The sequence below is a fragment of the Clinocottus analis genome, unplaced genomic scaffold, assembly GCF_023055335.1.
Source record: "Clinocottus analis isolate CAN_PGR_092001 unplaced genomic scaffold, fCliAna1.0.p SCAF_41, whole genome shotgun sequence".
Classification (NCBI taxonomy): Eukaryota; Metazoa; Chordata; class Actinopteri; order Perciformes; family Cottidae; genus Clinocottus; species Clinocottus analis.
In genome coordinates, this window is record NW_027176165.1 from 354,920 (window position 1) to 372,687 (window position 17,768).

At 41.3% G+C, this 17,768-nt stretch overlaps 3 protein-coding genes across 4 annotated transcripts in view; 2 read left to right on the forward strand and 1 right to left on the reverse strand.

Annotated features, from left to right (window-relative positions):
* Positions 1-2,270, reverse strand: part of LOC137801452 (serine/threonine-protein kinase N2-like) — a 17,182-nt gene extending 14,912 nt beyond the window's left edge. The window contains exon 1 of the mRNA XM_068598888.1: positions 1,394-2,270. Within this exon, the coding sequence (XP_068454989.1) occupies positions 1,394-1,639 (246 nt within the window). The 5' untranslated portion in view covers positions 1,640-2,270. The remainder of the gene's footprint in view (positions 1-1,393) is intronic.
* Positions 2,271-3,658: 1,388 nt separating this feature from the next.
* On the forward strand, positions 3,659-7,470 carry seta (SET nuclear proto-oncogene a). Of its 2 annotated transcripts, none has more exons than XM_068598933.1 (8): positions 3,659-3,903; positions 5,115-5,172; positions 5,399-5,541; positions 5,647-5,750; positions 5,846-5,959; positions 6,061-6,231; positions 6,397-6,528; positions 6,612-7,470. In XM_068598933.1, the coding sequence occupies exons 1-8, from the start codon at positions 3,831-3,833 to the stop codon at positions 6,633-6,635; spliced, it is 819 nt and encodes a 272-aa protein (XP_068455034.1). In that variant the 5' UTR covers positions 3,659-3,830; the 3' UTR covers positions 6,636-7,470. The 2 variants fall into 2 exon arrangements, with proteins under 2 accessions (XP_068455034.1, XP_068455036.1); XM_068598935.1 differs by lacking the exon at positions 3,659-3,903 and adding an exon at positions 4,189-4,281.
* A 1,200-nt stretch (positions 7,471-8,670) lies between these two features.
* On the forward strand, positions 8,671-16,929 carry LOC137801438 (outer dense fiber protein 2-like). Its single transcript, XM_068598845.1, is given in 18 exon segments — positions 8,671-8,892; positions 9,270-9,386; positions 9,626-9,762; positions 10,001-10,130; positions 10,224-10,355; positions 10,451-10,525; positions 10,619-10,666; positions 10,669-10,701; positions 11,066-11,182; positions 12,670-12,867; positions 13,537-13,646; positions 13,963-14,098; positions 14,331-14,441; positions 14,703-14,966; positions 15,284-15,384; positions 15,798-15,960; positions 16,456-16,581; positions 16,668-16,929. Coding segments are annotated over 18 exon segments (2,244 nt in total). The 5' UTR covers positions 8,671-8,793; the 3' UTR covers positions 16,815-16,929.
* Positions 16,930-17,768: the final 839 nt, after the last annotated feature.

Below are 17,768 nucleotides of genomic sequence, written 5' to 3' on the forward strand. Positions count from 1 at the left end.
TGACATGGTTTCTTTATATTCAAACAAATCAATTATTAGTGAATTCTGTATTTAATTTCCCAACATGTTTATGCTTATCTTAATCTATTTGGATTAGAAAAGTGTTATTTTTCGCCATGAATGAAATAAAAATTGAGAATGTTCCCCGTAGGTAGCTTACATTTCCTTTGCATTGGCTTCCTCTAGTTTTTTTTTCACGCTTTGTTCTGCACAACAACCGATCACGGGACGAATACAGTTTGATCTCATCTCCAAAGTTATACTTTTGTTCCATTTGTTTTCACGTTTCTCACACTCAACTGACAGGCAGCAGTCGTAAACTTGTGTCAAGACATTACAAAGACTCAATGAGAGGAACGAGGTCAAAGGTCGGCAGGAGGAACCGTGAACCGAGGAAACGGAGGACAGAGTTTCCTCGCCTCTTTTTTCATGTCCTTTTTACTTTTGCCTGTTGTTGTTGTTTTAAATGATGCATCTTTAGTGCAGAATGAAATGTCACATTTACTCTCCAGTCTCTATTAACATTGCCAGACTAGTTTCATTTTTCCCTTTCTGGATTACACAAATAACAAAGATGGCCGTGGGCAGGAAGCGCGAGTCCCAGTGAGGGTCAGAAACATTCTGCTGTCACTCAGCATCTCTGAACTGGACCTTTCATCAGTGGAAGAGATGTAAAAACCAGGTCGTGTTTGCAGGGCACAAAAAACATTTCCTGAAACTAAAATAAAAATGTTTTGCAGCTCGTGACAACGAGGCAGCCGAAGATAAAAAAAAAAAAAGCTGATTTACAACATGCTTCAAACAACATCAGCAGGAAAAGTAACAAGATAAAGATTGACGATATTTTATATGTTTGAGCTCCAGCAAAAAGAAAAGTTTAGGAAGCTGTGTAAGTTATTTAGAGGGTCTAACAGCTTCAATTGTACAAAGTATTCTCAACCATAAGCGCCTCTCTTCACTCGACCCAGCACTTCTCACCTCTGACCAACACAAACAAACATCTTTGTTAGTTTTGATCCCTTGAAACCGAAGGAAAACATTCTTTTTTGACACCAAATTATCATATTTCAATTAGAAATAAAGATGTTTTCCTGCCACGTAGCAGGGGATGATAGAATTGTTTCTCAATAATCTGTGATTTATTTACCAGATGCCAAGAGTTTAAGATTATTTCTTATAGTTTTCTGGTTTCCTCCTCTACTATTTAGGAAGTCTGACTGTAAACAGAAAGCCATGAATTGTGTCGTCACTGCTGGCAAGAGTGCAAACAGATGATTTTATGCCACTGAAGAGCTCGTTTGAATCCTGGAGGAAAAAGAAGAATCCCTCATTTCAAAACAGATTCTGACAAATTGTGTCACCAAGAACATGCGTTTTTAGATCCAGTGCATCATTGTGTGATCCTCTCACAGGGCGTCATGACCCATAAACTCTGACCTCCATCAGTGCAGCTGTCAGGGTTTCCGCCACCATCTCCGGCAACGCCGTCACCACCACCGCCGCTGCTGCTGCTGCTGCTGCTGCTGCTGCTGTTGCCGCCGCTGCTGCTGCCAGCCTGGGTGACTTTGATAATCTGCAGTCGGATCAGCTCGATCTTGGAGCGGCTATCCTGCAGCATCTGCTGAGCTGTGGACAGCATCGGATCCTGGATAACATCACATCAAAAGAGACAACAAGCCACGGCTTCATCCCACACTTTGACAAGTCAGGCGGGACAGGGGGTGGAGGGAGAGGAGCACTGCCTGGGTCCAGCCAGGGTTAATTTAAACAAGTGAGCGGCACAACACAAGGGAGTCACAGCTGCACGTATTCCTGTATCCAAAAAAAAATGTAAAAAGTGAGCAAAGAAGAGATGCACCAGACTGGGATGATTTTGCACTTCACTAACCTCCGGGTGATGCTCGCGCTCCTTTTGCTGAACACAGGGACTAATTTGTCATCCTCAGTGGAGGCGGAGGGGGTTGCACCTCTCCACCTTCACTATATCCTTGAAACACAAGTGCTCCTGATGTTATGGTGCGTTCATTGCACACACACACACACACACACACACACACACACAAACACACACACTCACTCTGGCTCTCTCCGTATAATGCGGTGCCTACATCTTGAGACCTGGATCCCGCAGGCTGTCTTCCTGTTTGTTTTTATGCCTCTGTGCATCCTCCTCTGCAACATACCCTTCCCTCTGCATCCTCATCCTCCTCTGCTCTGTAACCGAATCCCCCCCCCCTCTCTCTCTTTCGCTCTCTTTTAGAGGGGGTTTCTTTCTGCAGGAGGGTGGGTGGTGGTGGTGGTGGTGGTGGTGGTGGGGGTGTGGAGGGGGTGGGGGGGCGGGCACTGCTGCTGCTGCTGATCTGCCTGCTCTGGACTCGGCATTGGCCACTGCATGACCACATGTTTCCTGCGCCGTCCGGACCAAAAGGACAAACACAGAGCTGCTGCTGCTGCTGCTCTCTTCGGGACGAGGAGGAGTCCGGACTGCAAAAGTACTCATGCAAAATGTCTATTTTCAGATTTACAGGTGTATAATGCACTAATGTAGCTGGTAACAGTGTTTTAATCACTTTAAATACTGACAAATCACACGTAATATTACATTTCTATTTTATTTATCTATAATAAAAAAGAAAAAAATATATTTAATCTGTTTTGTTGTGTTTTACTTTTTTAATTTGCATTTTAACAATTTATTCACCTTACTATTATTGCTATTGTGTTACATTTTGCACTTGTGTCAGTATTCTTTATTTTACACTTAATACGTGTGATTCTATTGTTCATGTATGTTTGTATTTATGCGTGGCTATTCTTCTGTTGTGATCTTTTTTTTTCTTCTTTTTTAATTTTTTTTTATTAAGGCAAGTACGTACACAAAAATACAGTGCAATTGTGATACATTTAACATCCCCCCGCGCCTGCCCCAAGCATTCAAGTCAACAGTATTATTCTTCTTGTAAAAAAAACTCTCTCCCCGACCAACAAAAAAAACAAGCTCTTAATTAAGGATAAAAAATCAAAGGAAAAATAAATTTAAATGAATTAGGAATAAGTAAATAGACTGTTATATAAAATCAACGTACTTTGAGAAAAAAAAGTTTGATGATCTTTGATGAGTTTTCTCATCTTAATCTTTAATATCACCTCATAATGTAATGGTTCATATGTTGTTTTAATAATCTAAATCTGCAATGTAAAACTTTCAGATACATGGATAATAATAAAGTAGCATCAAATACAAAACTAAACTCAAAATCGTACCTGATCACAGTGCATATTTAAATATAAAAGAAGCAATATGCAGACTACTGCACATAGACTCAAATAGAAGTGTGCATTGTGACAGCATGGGACCAGACGGCCAGAATGAGGTTCCTCGTATTCAGTCGTTCTTTTTTTTAAGTGCGCAAGTGCGAGTCGGTCCAACCTACGACGGTCCTGAATTAAAAGTATTTTTTGTGTGGTCATTCATTTATTTAAAAAAAATGCCTATTAGATAAACCTGCGTTCAATTCGAGGTTCAGTTCATCTCAGTTGTGATTTCTAAGAGGAGTAAAATCGTCAAATGATCGCGGAGCAGCGAGACCTATTTTGAGAGGCGGAGCTCGCGTCTCCCTCCGTTCGGCGAGGCGCGTTCTAAATGAAAGGAGCGCGTGAGCGGCGGTTGCTGTGACTTCCCTCGCTCGCGCATCGGCAGCTACATTGTGTGGAACGCAGCACGCTGTTGGCTCTTCCGCGCGCGCTGGTGAACTTTACGCCGAAAACAAAATTCTCCTGTTTCGCGGATTTTTTCCCTCAGACGTCTTTTGTAAGTCGGAAATTAAAACATGTCGGCCTCGGCGGCAAAAGTGAGTAAAAAGGAGCTGAACTCGAACCATGACGGAGCGGACGAAACCTCCGGTAAGAAACGGAATGGCGGCCTCCCCTGTTCACCGCCATTTTCACTTTCTTCTTCTTCTCACATCACCCGCACTGCTACGCGCTGTAATACCGCTTATAAATGACCGTTTGTGTTCCTCTGTTCTTTGCACCCCGTCTCTTCTTTGTGCTCGAGCCGCAACGGTTTGTTGCTCGAACCCCAAAGGTTTCTGTCCTCTCGCGCGCGTGTTCACGTCTCCATAACGCTAGCTAGCTAGCTTTACCCCCAAAGCTAACGCATTTGTTAGCATGTCCGCTGTTGTTCAGAGGCCACGTTAGCTTAGCATCATCAAGCGTGGTCTCTTTGGTGGCCCGTGTGCAAATGCTGGAGGATGATTTGCTCCGTGTTTCATTGTCAAAGTACGTTTAACCGACAAACGTATCCATATATTGATGTTCTGTTGTTATATAACCGGGGATTTGAGCAGTTTACTTCGTGCTTTAGCAGCTAGCCAAGCTAATGTTGTTGTTGTAGTGACGTTATGCTCCGTTACTGCTCAAAATCCACTAACTCTTCAATCGGAACAATGAAGCCGTTTTTATATTTACACATTAAGAAGTGAGGCTTCGCCACACCAGCACGGTTTGACAATTAAAATGTAGAGGTAGATAGGCTACTCTCTCACGTTACTGTGTACCATATTTAAACCACGCGGCCTCGGCGGCAGCAGCCGGCAGGAAGCGGAGCGTCTAAGCCGCGAGAGCCGCAGCCATTGGACGCTGTTGTTGCCTTAACCCTCCGGGGGGTTAGGGGGACCCCGGGTTTCAATCGGGCCCCTATAACCCGGCACTTGAACAGTAAAAAATGGCAAAATATCCCTCGTGTCGTTACGCGGTTGTAATACATGTAATTTCTGTTCAAAAAGCACCGCTCAATGATGAGAAATTATTTATTTACTTTATTTGTTTAACGATGCGTCTTTTTTCATGCGGGCACGAGTAATGCACACTTTATTTATTGATAAATATGTAGCTGAGGGTTAATAGTACTAACATAATAAACCATAACTTTATTTCTTTACAAGCATGCCTATAACATTTCTCCTTCACAATAAAAGCACTGGAACACTGCTTCCTAGAGAGTAACTCAATATAATAAGCTTACAATAACATCATGTTTTTATTAGTATCCATCCTAAAAGTTAAGTTGTGAATGTTTTGTAATGCATCTGTATTTCTCCTCCCCCACACAGAGAAAGAGCAGCAAGAAGCTATTGAACACATCGATGAAGTTCAAAATGAAATTGACAGGTAAAAATGTTTTGTGGATGGAGTGTTAATTTTCTGGCTGTCTGAAAACTCAAAAGAGCTGCTTACTACACATTTTAAAACAAAGAGGTACTAACTTGTTAATTAGATACTTTAATCTGTGTTTGCCAGGACAATTAGCAGAATGCCACTGTTTAATTTCTCTGTCTAACTAAATGTACTTGAAAATATAGTTCGGATTCGATCTCTTAATTTATTTTTTATTTAGGTTGAATGAGCAAGCCAGTGAGGAGATCCTCAAAGTAGAACAGAAATACAACAAACTCCGTCAGCCATTCTTTCAGAAGAGGTCAGAACTGATCGCCAAAATCCCCAACTTCTGGGTCACCACGTTTGTCAACCATCCACAAGGTGAGCAATTCAACAAAAGCTTTTTATTGCCATAATCAAATGTTTTGAGTAATTTGGTCAGTGACTAAAGTCTTGTCTGTATAATATTCTCCATCCCCTTCACAGTATCTGCCCTACTGGGAGAGGAAGATGAAGAAGCACTTCATTACCTGAGCCGAGTGGAAGTGACCGAGTTTGAAGACATCAAGTCGGGCTACAGAATAGATTTTGTAAGGTTTTTTTTTTTGTGGTAAAGATGCACATGTACACAAAACAGTACAAGGTGTTTCTTCTGTTCTCACTCCTTTGTCATTTTTTCTCCTAGTATTTCGATGAAAATCCATACTTTGAAAACAAACTACTTTCCAAAGAGTTCCATTTGAACGAGAGTGGAGACCCGTCTTCAAAGTCGACAGAAATCAAATGGAAATCAGGAAAGGTACGTGTAGCTTGAGTTGGTTTTGCCGTCTTTTAAACTTGAAGCTCCTCTTTTTACCCTTCACCTGATTATTGATGTAATGATCGCATTGTTTTTTTAAGGACCTGACCAAACGCTCCAGTCAGACACAGAACAAAGCAGGGAGGAAGAGGCAACATGAAGAGCCAGAGAGTTTCTTCACCTGGTTCACCGATCACGCTGACGCCGGCGCTGACGAGCTCGGAGAGGTCATCAAGGACGACATCTGGCCAAACCCCCTGCAGTACTACCTGGTATGTTCACCAGCATGTTGATGTATCCTCGGCTGAAACTTTCCCACAACACGCAATGTTTTCATTTTCCAATAAAATACATTCCAAGCTTTGTTACGTGTGAAGTAACTTGAAAGACAAAACAATAAAGGGGGTTAAAAAAAAACAATTTCCTAATCTCTTAAGGTTCCTGATATGGACGACGAAGAGGGTGAAGGTGAGGACGATGACGAGGACGAAGAGGGTCTGGAGGACATAGACGAGGAGGGAGACGAAGATGGAGAGGACGACGAAGAGGACGATGGAGAAGATGGAGAGGTGAAGTGATGTTGGAGTTGTACGGATGTCGGTAAGAGAAGCTCGTCTTCAGCAGTCACTAACTTTCTGATCTCTTCTTTCAGGATGACGAGGGAGAAGACGACTAAAATAATATCATCTGCTTAGACCCTAAACCTTCTATTCCCTGTTTGGTTTTTCCACTCATGTTTGGGAGCAAAGGTTTTAAATTGTTTTTTGTTTTTTTTTATATATAAATCTCTGTGTGCTTCATTTTCCATTCTGAAGCCTCTTCACCTTGTTGGTGCCATGTTATGTTCTTCTTTAGTCTCATCCTTGGCCAATGGCACTTTGCCCTGAATTGTGAGTACCATCCCAAAAGTCATCTCAATAATGATAATATAAAAATAGAATCTGCACGGCATCCTGAATAGAATTTGAAGACGAGTCACACAGAATTCCTCCTGTTAAAGTTTGTGGTTGAATGACTTAAAGCCATGGTGTAGTGACCCAGCCCTAGCTAACCTCAATTTCTTTATCTCCCATTTAATTTTTTTTCAGTTGGGATGTTGATCCCTTGAAAGAAACTTATATTTTTTTTCTTCTTTCCCCTTTGTGGTTAACGAGTACCAACTCATTCCTTTTGACTTGTAATGTTTAGGGGAAGCGGGGTGGGGTGTGTTGGTTATTGAGGACAGTGGTTATTTTGACACCATTTCTATGGGACATTTTTTTTTCATTGTATTGTTTTACAGATATCCATGAGATTTGAAATGACATTTTTAATAAAGAACAAAAATGGAAAAAAAAGCTTGTAAATTTTGGCCCCTACTGCTTCATGGGTAAAATAAGAACCGTTGTCTCATAGAAGTTGCGTTTAATCACATTTTCATTTTCTGGGGTGGGTGGGAAAATAAACTGTTTTAAATTTGAGGTGTAAAACTTGCTTTGTTACAATAATAAAACTTACTGTGTTTACACGTGTGGGAGTCTTCAGAGTGGGTGCATATATATATATATATATATATATATATATATATATATATATATATATATATATATATATATATATATATATATATATATATATATATATATATATATATATATATATATATATATATATATATATATATATAAAAATAATGGTATTGGAGGTGGAAAGGAGACTTCAGTTTTTAAAGGGGCACCACATTATAAAATCTAGAAAGGGAGCAAATATAATTTTAAAACCTTGGTGTGCATAACTTCCTCCCAAATATGTATTCACTTTTGACCTTAAGTTGAACTGAATCAAGACCAAGCTATAGCACAAATACAAAAGGATCTAAAGGGTCACTTAAGTCTGTGTAATTTAAAGGATTTAAAATATATATTTGTCTTGCCTTCCAGTAAGTTATTTTCTCCCTAATTGAGGCTGCTTGTCTTATCTCAGTCTATTACAACCAAGGTAATTAAGTTAGACAAGTGTACATAACTTTATCTTGTCTTTGATTAAATTTAATATTAGTTACAGTACATGTTTTTGTGTACATTGGTGACTTAAATTACCCTCCATAACAGACTGGTTTTTATTATAGGAAACACAATGTACCATTGGTTGTTAATAGTTAAATTGTCACACGCTTTGCCAAATGGGCACAAAATGGTGCATTCTTTTTTCAACATTAAGGGATCCAGTGAAGTAGGTTCTCGAAAACCCTGCAGGCGGGCAAACCAAAAGCCGGAAGTGAGCGCCAAAAGCCGGAAGTGAGGTCACCTCGATCATTTCCGACTCTAGAAATAAATTACAAATGCGCATATTTTATTTTACAGCCACACAACGGTCAAATAATGATATACGATCGTAAAAAATACATTTCAGTTCTATTAGCTGCTTTTATACTAATCAAAATGTTTTGATATGTTGTCCACCATTTTGGCTTTCATACATGTATTATTGTACTCCTTGTATTTAGTTTTATTTTTAGTTAGGAAGATAGGAGGGTAAAACAATTGTTCATAGTTGATTTAGATATTAAATAAGTTGCTTAAAAATGAATACTTGTAATACGTTTATTTTAACGGTCGGTTTAAACATCCGTTACTTTCAGTGGTTACCACGGGCAACGCTGCTCGTCAACTGGCCTCTCCGCCAATCACAGAGCGAGATATTGCAAACGAGCCAATCAGAGGCGTCGATCAGAACAACAGTCCGCTCCGCAGAGATTTATCCCGGAAGCGTGGAGCCTTTAAGTCGCGCGGGGGACAATGAACGAGTTTTTAGCTTTTTAAGTGTTATTTCGTTTGTTGTAACATCTTCGAAGAATGAAAACACGGGATTTACCTCCGCCGGTTCACGTGCACGTACCGGAGACAACCCCTGTGCACGTGCACATGAGGAGGAGTCCCACCCGGACCCCGCAGGTTACTGTGACTAGTTTATTAAACTGGAATTAATGTTGAACGTTTGAACAAAAAAAGGTCTCTGACGTTGCTTTATTTTTTATTTCATAGCCAATGTGTGAAAATCACAGTGGTGAACGAAGTACTCAGATCTTGTACTCAAATGTAAGCAATACCTTAATGTACAAATACTCTACTACAAGTATAAGTCCCTCATTCAAATGTACAAAGTCAACAAAATGTATGTATGTAATGTTTGTTCTATTATTCATGAAACATTGTCCCTTTTACTTTTGCAGCTGGTAAATATGTATATTCTGCTGAGTAGATTGTGAATTAACAATTAAACGGACTAAATGGTCACTTCATGATACAGTTTTATGTGTGTTTGATTGCAGATTAGGACAAAAGATGCCCCTGTGAGGGGAGATGGAGGGAGGCCAAAGGTGCGGACGCCGTGGATTCCTCCAGGAAGACACTCCTGCAGAAGAGACGTGGACTCGTTCAAGTTTCAGGTCTTTCAACAGTGTTTATGTCTCACTGCAAGGCTTTCAGCTAGAGATAAATAATAATAAAGGCTGGAAAATGAACAGAATTGGAGTGAATTTGCACTGAATTTTGCACTTTTCGTTTTAACAAAAATGTTGTCAGCCCCCCTGGTTTGATTGCAGATTATGCAGATATGTATTGATTATTTCACAGCCCTGTCACATATTTCGCGTTTAAGTTCTGTTTGTTTGTGTGTCGTGTTTAGAGAAGCAGAGCGGAGCGTCGATCAGAAAGTGGAGTCGGACGTCAACGCGATAACGAGGAGCTGGAAGAAGAGCTCGCTGTAGCGTCCAAAAACCTCAAGGTCCTCCTCGGAGAGCAAGAGAGCATGCAGCTCCAGAAGTAAGAGTCTCAAAATACAACATTACAATAATCTTTCATATTCACAGGAAACAATCACAATTAATAGTGTTGAAAACAAATTATCGTTCAGTACTTTTTATCTCCAGGGACATTTTGTAGACATTAGACAGAAGCTTTTAGTAGACATTTTAAAGTAGACACTTGATAGCAGACATATCGTATCACATCTTGTTGTATTCTACCATATCTTATCATATCGTACCTTATTTGCTTACAGGTCACATTCTCGACGTCGACACAGAGAGACAGGCGTGCTACTGAGGGCGCTCGTAGAAACAGAAATCGACGGCGTAGCAGTAGCCAATCAGCTGACCGGCCTAAAGGAAACCATTGACAGTCTTGCGAAGGTAAATCTGGAGGTGGGATAGATGATTGGAGGAGGGCTTCTTTTGCTGCACATGATCCTGTTTTTATCAAGCTTTGTTTTTGATTTTTTTCAGGACAAGCGGCTGTCAAAGTTGCATGCGGCGTCACTGGGACGGCAGCAGGAGTTGCTGCTGGAGAAGATTGAGATGTTTGACAACACGAATCAGAGCCTCCGAGAGCTCCTCAGAGAGTGGAGTAAATACGAGGTACAGGAGGCAGAAGGAACAAAGCAAGGATATATGTCAATATGTCAATAATTCTTTCCCGACTGTGATCTGCATGCTGTGTTGTGTGTCCTCAGAAAGAATCTTTCATGTGGTTAGAACAGAAAGACGCCCTCCAGAAGAGATTGACTGTCATTGAGGCAGAGAACATTGTGAGTAATTATCGCCTGAGCCCCGTTATGAGCCCCGTTATCATCAGCCACCGGACATCTGAGGAGACGCTTCTTGTTTTTCTCCTCTTCCAGGGACTCTTGGCTAAACTCAGCATCAAGGAGAAGGAGGCCTCGAAGCTTGCTGTGCAAATGCTGTGCATTTGGATTTTGAAAAGGTTTGAAACTTACCGTCAGATGAGTGCTGATGCTGCACAGGTTCTCAAAAACACATTTCCTGAGGGTTGTATTCTGTCATGGAGAACGGTTTCTGTCACAGTGGGGTTCTTCTTCAGAGTCAGTGTTTTACTGCGGTAGATGGAGCAGAGCAATGTGCTGCTGTGGACGTGTTTTAGACAGCTGGAGGAATCAATATCTTTTAAAAGTGTGCGCTATGTTTAGAATATTGTCTGTACCTCGCTGGCAGACAGGCCTCTCCTAAGCCGTTTTCTATATTGTCTGCAAAGCGACTAAAACAGCACATTTTCCTCCAAACATCCCTTTCAAGGTGTTCACAAATAGAAAAACTCTCTTTTATGGCAGGACAACGTGAAGACGACGGAGGACCTTTCAAGATTACTGCAGTCGACCCGCGGCCATCTGGAGTCTGAGCTGAACAAAACAGAAGCAGAAAAAGTCCATCTGGCCGCTCAGATTCAGGTCTGTGAACATAAAATACCAATAAATGTACGCTTGAGCTGTCAGTCGTGGACCGGTCGTTCCATCGGTGCTGCTGTCGAGGTTGGAAGGAGACAGATTCCAGCTTCACTCCATGACCAGTCAGTGTTTTCTCATCAGCAGCCAGCATGCTGATGCTGTAATGATGTAAAATATGATGACATATTTCATACTTTCACATTGCCTCCGATTAGAAAACACACTTGCTCCCTGTAGTCTTGAAAGGAGGCGCTGCAGCCGCTGCAGCAGCTCAGAAGCAGGTTTACACCCACCAGGAGTTTGCCTTCTTTAAGAGAAATTAAGAGAAAATAAAAGATAAAAGCAGGAAATGCAACAGTCAAGAAACACACATATAATAGTAAAGATTGACAATAAAGATAATATGAGAAAATATGTGCATGAATTAGTTTTTTAAAAATGATAGTGCTGCTTAGTTTTGAGCAGGAATGTGCAAAAAGAAAGAAAGGACAGCAGTTGTAGTCCAAAAAATGCTCAAATAGTTCTGAAACAGCTGTGGCTGCATTATCCACCGTGCTCATGACTGAATGAACCACTTCATGGTCCTTTAATGCTGATGGAGCTGCGGCTCAGTGGGCGACCTGAACCACGAGGTGGCTGGTTCAATCCCCCAGGTGCGTCATGAGGAGGCCGCTGCTCCTTCATGACCGAGGATGGGTAACATGCAGAGAATACATTTCCCCAATGTGGGACTAATTTATTATTATTAATCATAATAATAATCCTGGAAGTAGCATATGAAGCAATATATTGTCAAAGTGACGATTATAAGGAACTGAAAGCTAGAGTAATATGTTAATCTTCGAGTCAGCAGATTGCAGCGACTGAGTGATACAACGATGTAATGTTGTGTTGTTTGCTCGTGTCATGTGTTACTGGTCTTTCCGGATGTGGCTCACCTGAAACCAGCTTTTCATCCTTTTCAGACAAGTTTAAGCAGCAAATAACAGAATCTCTTTAAAGGTTTCACCACACAGTAAGATTCCTGCGCTGAACCTATTTTTGAGTTGAAAGTATGTATAGTCAGGAAAATGTATAAAATAAACTGAATGGAATCGATGTATTTAGTACTTCAAGATTTAAATCATTAAAAGTAAAAGCAGCTAATCTCACACTTGTTGAGCTGAAACCAACATTATTTGTGTTATCTTTGCAGGTAAAAAGACTTAAACTATTAATTAATTAAAAAGGGAGTTGACTAATCGTTTCTGTTGTATTCATATAAACTCTTAAAAATGTGCATGAAAGGCATAATAAATCATATTCTATGTTTTATTGTGTTTTCATTTGTAAAGTAAGTTCAGCTTTCAAACGATGACTAAAGTAAGAAGTGTGATCTTTCCCAGCAGTAGAGCAGAAGTGTAGAGGGTCATGAACAGAGTGCGGCACCGTGGCGGATGAACCGGGTTCACGCCCCTTTGAAAGCGGAGCTGTGCGTGTCTGTGTGTCAGGACATGCAGCAGAACCACCAGCAGCAGCAGGAGGAGCTGCAGGCTCTGCAGGAGGAGCTGCAGGCTCTGAGGCAGCGGAGGGAGGAAGAGGAGGAAGAGGAGGGGCGGCGCGAGCAGAAGGCGCTGACGCTGCTGACCCGGCAGGCTGAGCACGCCCAAGAGTCCAACAGGCAGCTCGCAGCCAAGCTGCAGGAGAAGGTGTGTTTCAGGAGTCATGACAGTGTGTCTGTGTGTGTGTGTGTGTGTGTGTGTGTGTGTGTGTGTGTGTGTGTGTGTGTGTGTGTGTGTTGTGTGTGTGTGATGCGTGTGTGTGTGTGTGTGTGTGTCTGTGTGTGTGTGTGTGTGTGTTGTGTGTGTGTGTGTGTGTGTGTTGTGTGTGTGATGATGTGTGTGTGTTGTGTCTGTGACGTGTGTGTTGTGTGTGTGTGTGTGTGTGATGTGTGATGTGATGTGTGTGACGTGTGTGTCTGTGATGTGTGTGTTGTGTCTGTGATGTGTGTGTGTTGTGTGTGTGTTGTGTCTGTGATGTGTCTGTGTTGTGTGTCGTGTGTGTGTTGTGTCTGTGTTGTGTGTGTGATGTGTGTTGTGTGTGTGTCGTGTGTGTGACGTGTGTGTGTTGTGTGTGTGTTGTGTCTGTGATGTGTCTGTGTTGTGTGTCGTGTGTGTGTTGTATGTGTGTCGTGTGTGTGTTGTGTGTGTGACGGGCAGGGAGCGCTCCTTCACTCAGAGTCTTGCTTCTGGGGATGCTCCTCACTCCTCTCCGTGGTGTATTCTGCATGCTCAGAGGTCTCGTCCCGTCCTGCAGACCGTGATCTCATTCCAGCTGTGATGACGTGACAGATGATGAGAACATCTTCTTTGTTCCAGGAGTCCCAGTTGGCTCAGACTCTGTCCACATCCAGCGACTGGTGCCTCCGCCTCTCCAGAGAGAGCGCAGTCAGAGGGAAGCTGGAGGAGGACGTGTCTGCTCTCAAGCTGTGAGTAAAGCTCACACATCCCCATGGACACAGCCCGCAAATATGATTCATGTTTCATAATGCTGCGTCAGTTCATTGTCTAGTGCAGAGAAAATGTATTTATAATGACCATGTCTGACAACGTTTACAGATATGGTTCCAATTGTTAAATGCTGTAACTTACGAGTCATTTCAGAATACAATGTGTATAAATAATAATGTATGAAGAGTGTCAGAAGTGAAAGTCACCCCATCTGAAACGTCCAGAGAAAACCTCTAGCTGTAGGCACCGTGCTGACGGCATGACTCCAGCTTTACGGCGCTGCTTCCGTCTCAGTCAGGCGGCCGAGCTGAGCGCTGAGCTCCACTCAGCGGAGGGGAGGATTCGGGCGGAGAGGGAGGAGTTCCAGGATTGTCTTCATCGCCTCAGGGCTGAAAACGCCTCGACGAAGCAGGACAACCAACGACTCAGAGTACGTTGCAGAGGACGTTGTAAACAATGATCAGTGTCAGTCGTTCCTCTTCTTGTTTTACATGAAGGAGCAGTGTTCTCTACATGATGATCGCTGAGTAGTCATGTGCCTTAATTTGGTTTGTTGGATTTTATGTTGCAGCTCTTAAGTACATTTTTTAAAACAAAAGGATGATATTATATTATAAAAAAATATGATAAAACATTCTGACATCTTGTTGAATCATCTTCAGGGTCAGCTGACCTCCTCCGAGGAGAAGCTCCACGATCTGCAGTCTGAAGCCCGTCGGCTGAAAGCGTCAATCAAAAAGCACGAAAGCCTGGCGGAGAAATACAAGACGAAGGTACAAACCTACTTTTACATAAGTATGTTTTTAAAAGCAGTATTTTTGTGCATGTTTTTACGTGAGTGTGCAGGACTTTTCCTCGTGGAGTGTCTGTGTTTACAGGAGGTGTGAGTATCTTTCTGTGTGTTTGCAAAGTGGATGTAAAGTCAAACCGATTCATGCAAACGCTCCTGGAGGTTTGAAAAGAAATCACACAAAAAACACAAAGATCTATTGTCACAGAGTGTTTGCTGTGTTGGTCGTGACGTCTCCTCTAAGGTCCAGCATCTCCGCCTGGAGTCGGAGGAGCACTGCCTGAAGCTGGAGGAGGCGCAGGAGAAGGCGCGGGGGGCCAAGGTGAGCCTGCAGAGGGAGGTGGACCAGGGGAGGCGGGAGCTGCTGGCCCGGCTGCAGGAGCTGGAGGCCATGCCCGACCGGCTGAAAGCAGCGGAGCAGCAGCTCCAAAGCGCCCGGCAGGAGGTCGACGCCCACGAGAGGAGGAACGAGGAGCGCAGTGCGGCCCTCAGCGAAGTCAGACACAAGGTACTGCAGCAAGCCGGGAGGTTCATCATCGCTTGTACAGCTGGGAGGGGAAAATAATGGAAGCCATCACGAAGGTTTACTGAGATCAAAGGTTTGCAACTAAAGTCACAGGATCTGGAGAGTGATGCAGCTCCTTCAAGGGAAACCTCTTCATGTGTATCTTCTCTGTGTTTGATGGACGATGGTGGCAACAGCTTTCAGAACTTGGTCCAATAGTGATGGAGAACGTAATGGCTTCATGCGACTCTGAAACAGTTTTCACCGCTCATAGTTATTGGATTTCTATCGTAACCGATGGGGAACGTGTTCCTTCACAGGTGGAACAGCAAGGCACGCAGCTGGAGACGTTCCAGCAGAGGAACCTGCTGCTGCAGGAAGAGAACGATGTTCTGACGGAGAAAATACACAACTTGGAGAGGTGCAGACACCGAGAGACACCGAGCACAGAGCACCTCCTCCTGCAGGAGCGAGACACAGACTGCTTAGTTGTTTAGCCTCTTTTTGTTGTGTTGTGTCTCTTTCTGGTCTTTTTTAGTCTGTTTGTAGCTGTTTTGTGTCTCTTTGTAGTTTTTTTTAGTCTGTTTGTAGCTGTTTTGTGTCTCTTTGTAGTTTTTTTTAGTCTGTTTGTAGCTGTTTTGTGTCTCTTTGTGGTCTTTTTTAGTCTCTTCCTGGTTGCTACGTGTCTCTTTGAGTGACATTTTGTTGGTGAAGCCCAGAGGAAACTATCTCTGATTAACAATATACACATTTCGAGGCTCTAATGAACAGAAAACACAGTTTCTATATATTTGTCCAAACTGCACCTGTAGTTGTTTGTGTTATTTGTTGCAGGACTCTGGAGGATATGAGGGTGGAAAACGAAGGGATGTCTCAGGCTCTCCCATCGAAGGAGGCCACAATCCGCAGTGTCCAGCAGCAGCTGGAGGAGAAGACGCACGAGTGCAGCATTGTGTCCAGACAGCTGCAACAAGCTCTGGACGACGCACAGAGACAGGTCGGGACTTCCTGTTCAGTCACTTCTGTGACCTTGTCCGCAGAATAAAATGACATGCGACAACTTTGGTGTTTGATGCTTTACACAAGTTAGGATCCTCTCCTCTGTGCTGATTTTGTTCTTCAGTGCAGTTCAAACTTGAAATGATTGCTTTTCTTACATTTGAGTGAGAGTTTTGTGGAAGTAAAGTTTGCTGGCCAGCTGTCTGAGCTGGTGTCGGTCTGAGCGGTTAGTATACGAGTAAAGACAGACAACGTCACAGAGACAGATTCCTCAGGTTCAGGAGAGTTCAACACAAACGCACAGGAAGAAAAGTCAGGCTTTTTCAACTATAAATAAAAACACATCTACAGTGCTCAGATGTAAAAGTACAATAATTATAAGTAATTGTATTTATAAGATATATAAACTTAAACACAGTATTGAATTAGCTTACCAAGGAAATGCCTGTTTTGTTACTTTCTACGTGGTGGGGGAAACGTTTCCGTCCTGCAGGTGGACGGCAGCATGCAGAGGGTTCTGGCCAAAGAGAGAGCGTCTCAATCAAAAGCCTTGGACCTCCAGAGCCAGCTGAGCCGAGCCCAGACGGAGCAGAGTCAGCTCCAGCGAAGCAAAGAGGAGGTATGTTGTGGTGTCCCTGTCTTTATTTACATTTTTCTGATGTTGGACATACAAACTCTTGGTCCTCATGTGTTGTTTCCCTCCAGATGGAGCGTCGTTTCCAGAGTCAGCTGCAGAACATGAAGGACAGGCTGGAGCAGTCGGACTCCACCAACCGCAGCCTGCAGAACTACGTTCACTTCCTCAAAACCTCGTATGGAAACGTGTTCGATGACTCTTCATTTACTGGCTGACCAGCATTCCTCCATTCCCAAAGCATCGCAGCAGACCTAAATCACATTTATTAACTGCTATTTTTGACATGCAAGTTTTATACTATATATGAAATGAATAAAAACGTCAATATTATAGTTGCCTGAGATTTATTTATATCCTATTATATAAATAATGCCCTCCATAACTCTTGATTCTGATTCAATTTGTTTTCTTCTCAAAATCTTCCATTTTCCATGTCAATTCAACTTTTGACAAATGTATAATCGTGGTTCTGATACAACGCATAATAAATGCTCTAGTACTAATTACCAAGAATACTATTGAAAGGCTCACATTGGATTTCTGTTTGAATTAAAAATATTACCATATCCATATACATATATATATATATATATATATATATATATATATGTATATTACCATATATATATATATATATACATATATATATATATATATATATATATATATATACATATATATATATACATATATATATATATATATATATATACATATATATATATACATATATATATATATACATATATATATATATATATATATATATAAATATATATATATATATATATATATATATATATAAATGTGTGTGTGTGTATATTTCTCTAGTACTAATTACCAAGAATACTATTGAAAGGCTCACATTGGATTTCTGTTTGAATTAAAAATATTACCATATCCATATACATATATATATATATATATATATATATATATATATATATATATATATGTATATTACCATATATATATATATATATACATATATATATATATATATATATATACATATATATATATACATATATATATATATACATATATATATACATATATATATACATATATATATATATATATATATATACATATATATATATACATATATATATATATATATATATATAAATATATATATATATATATATATATATATATATATATAT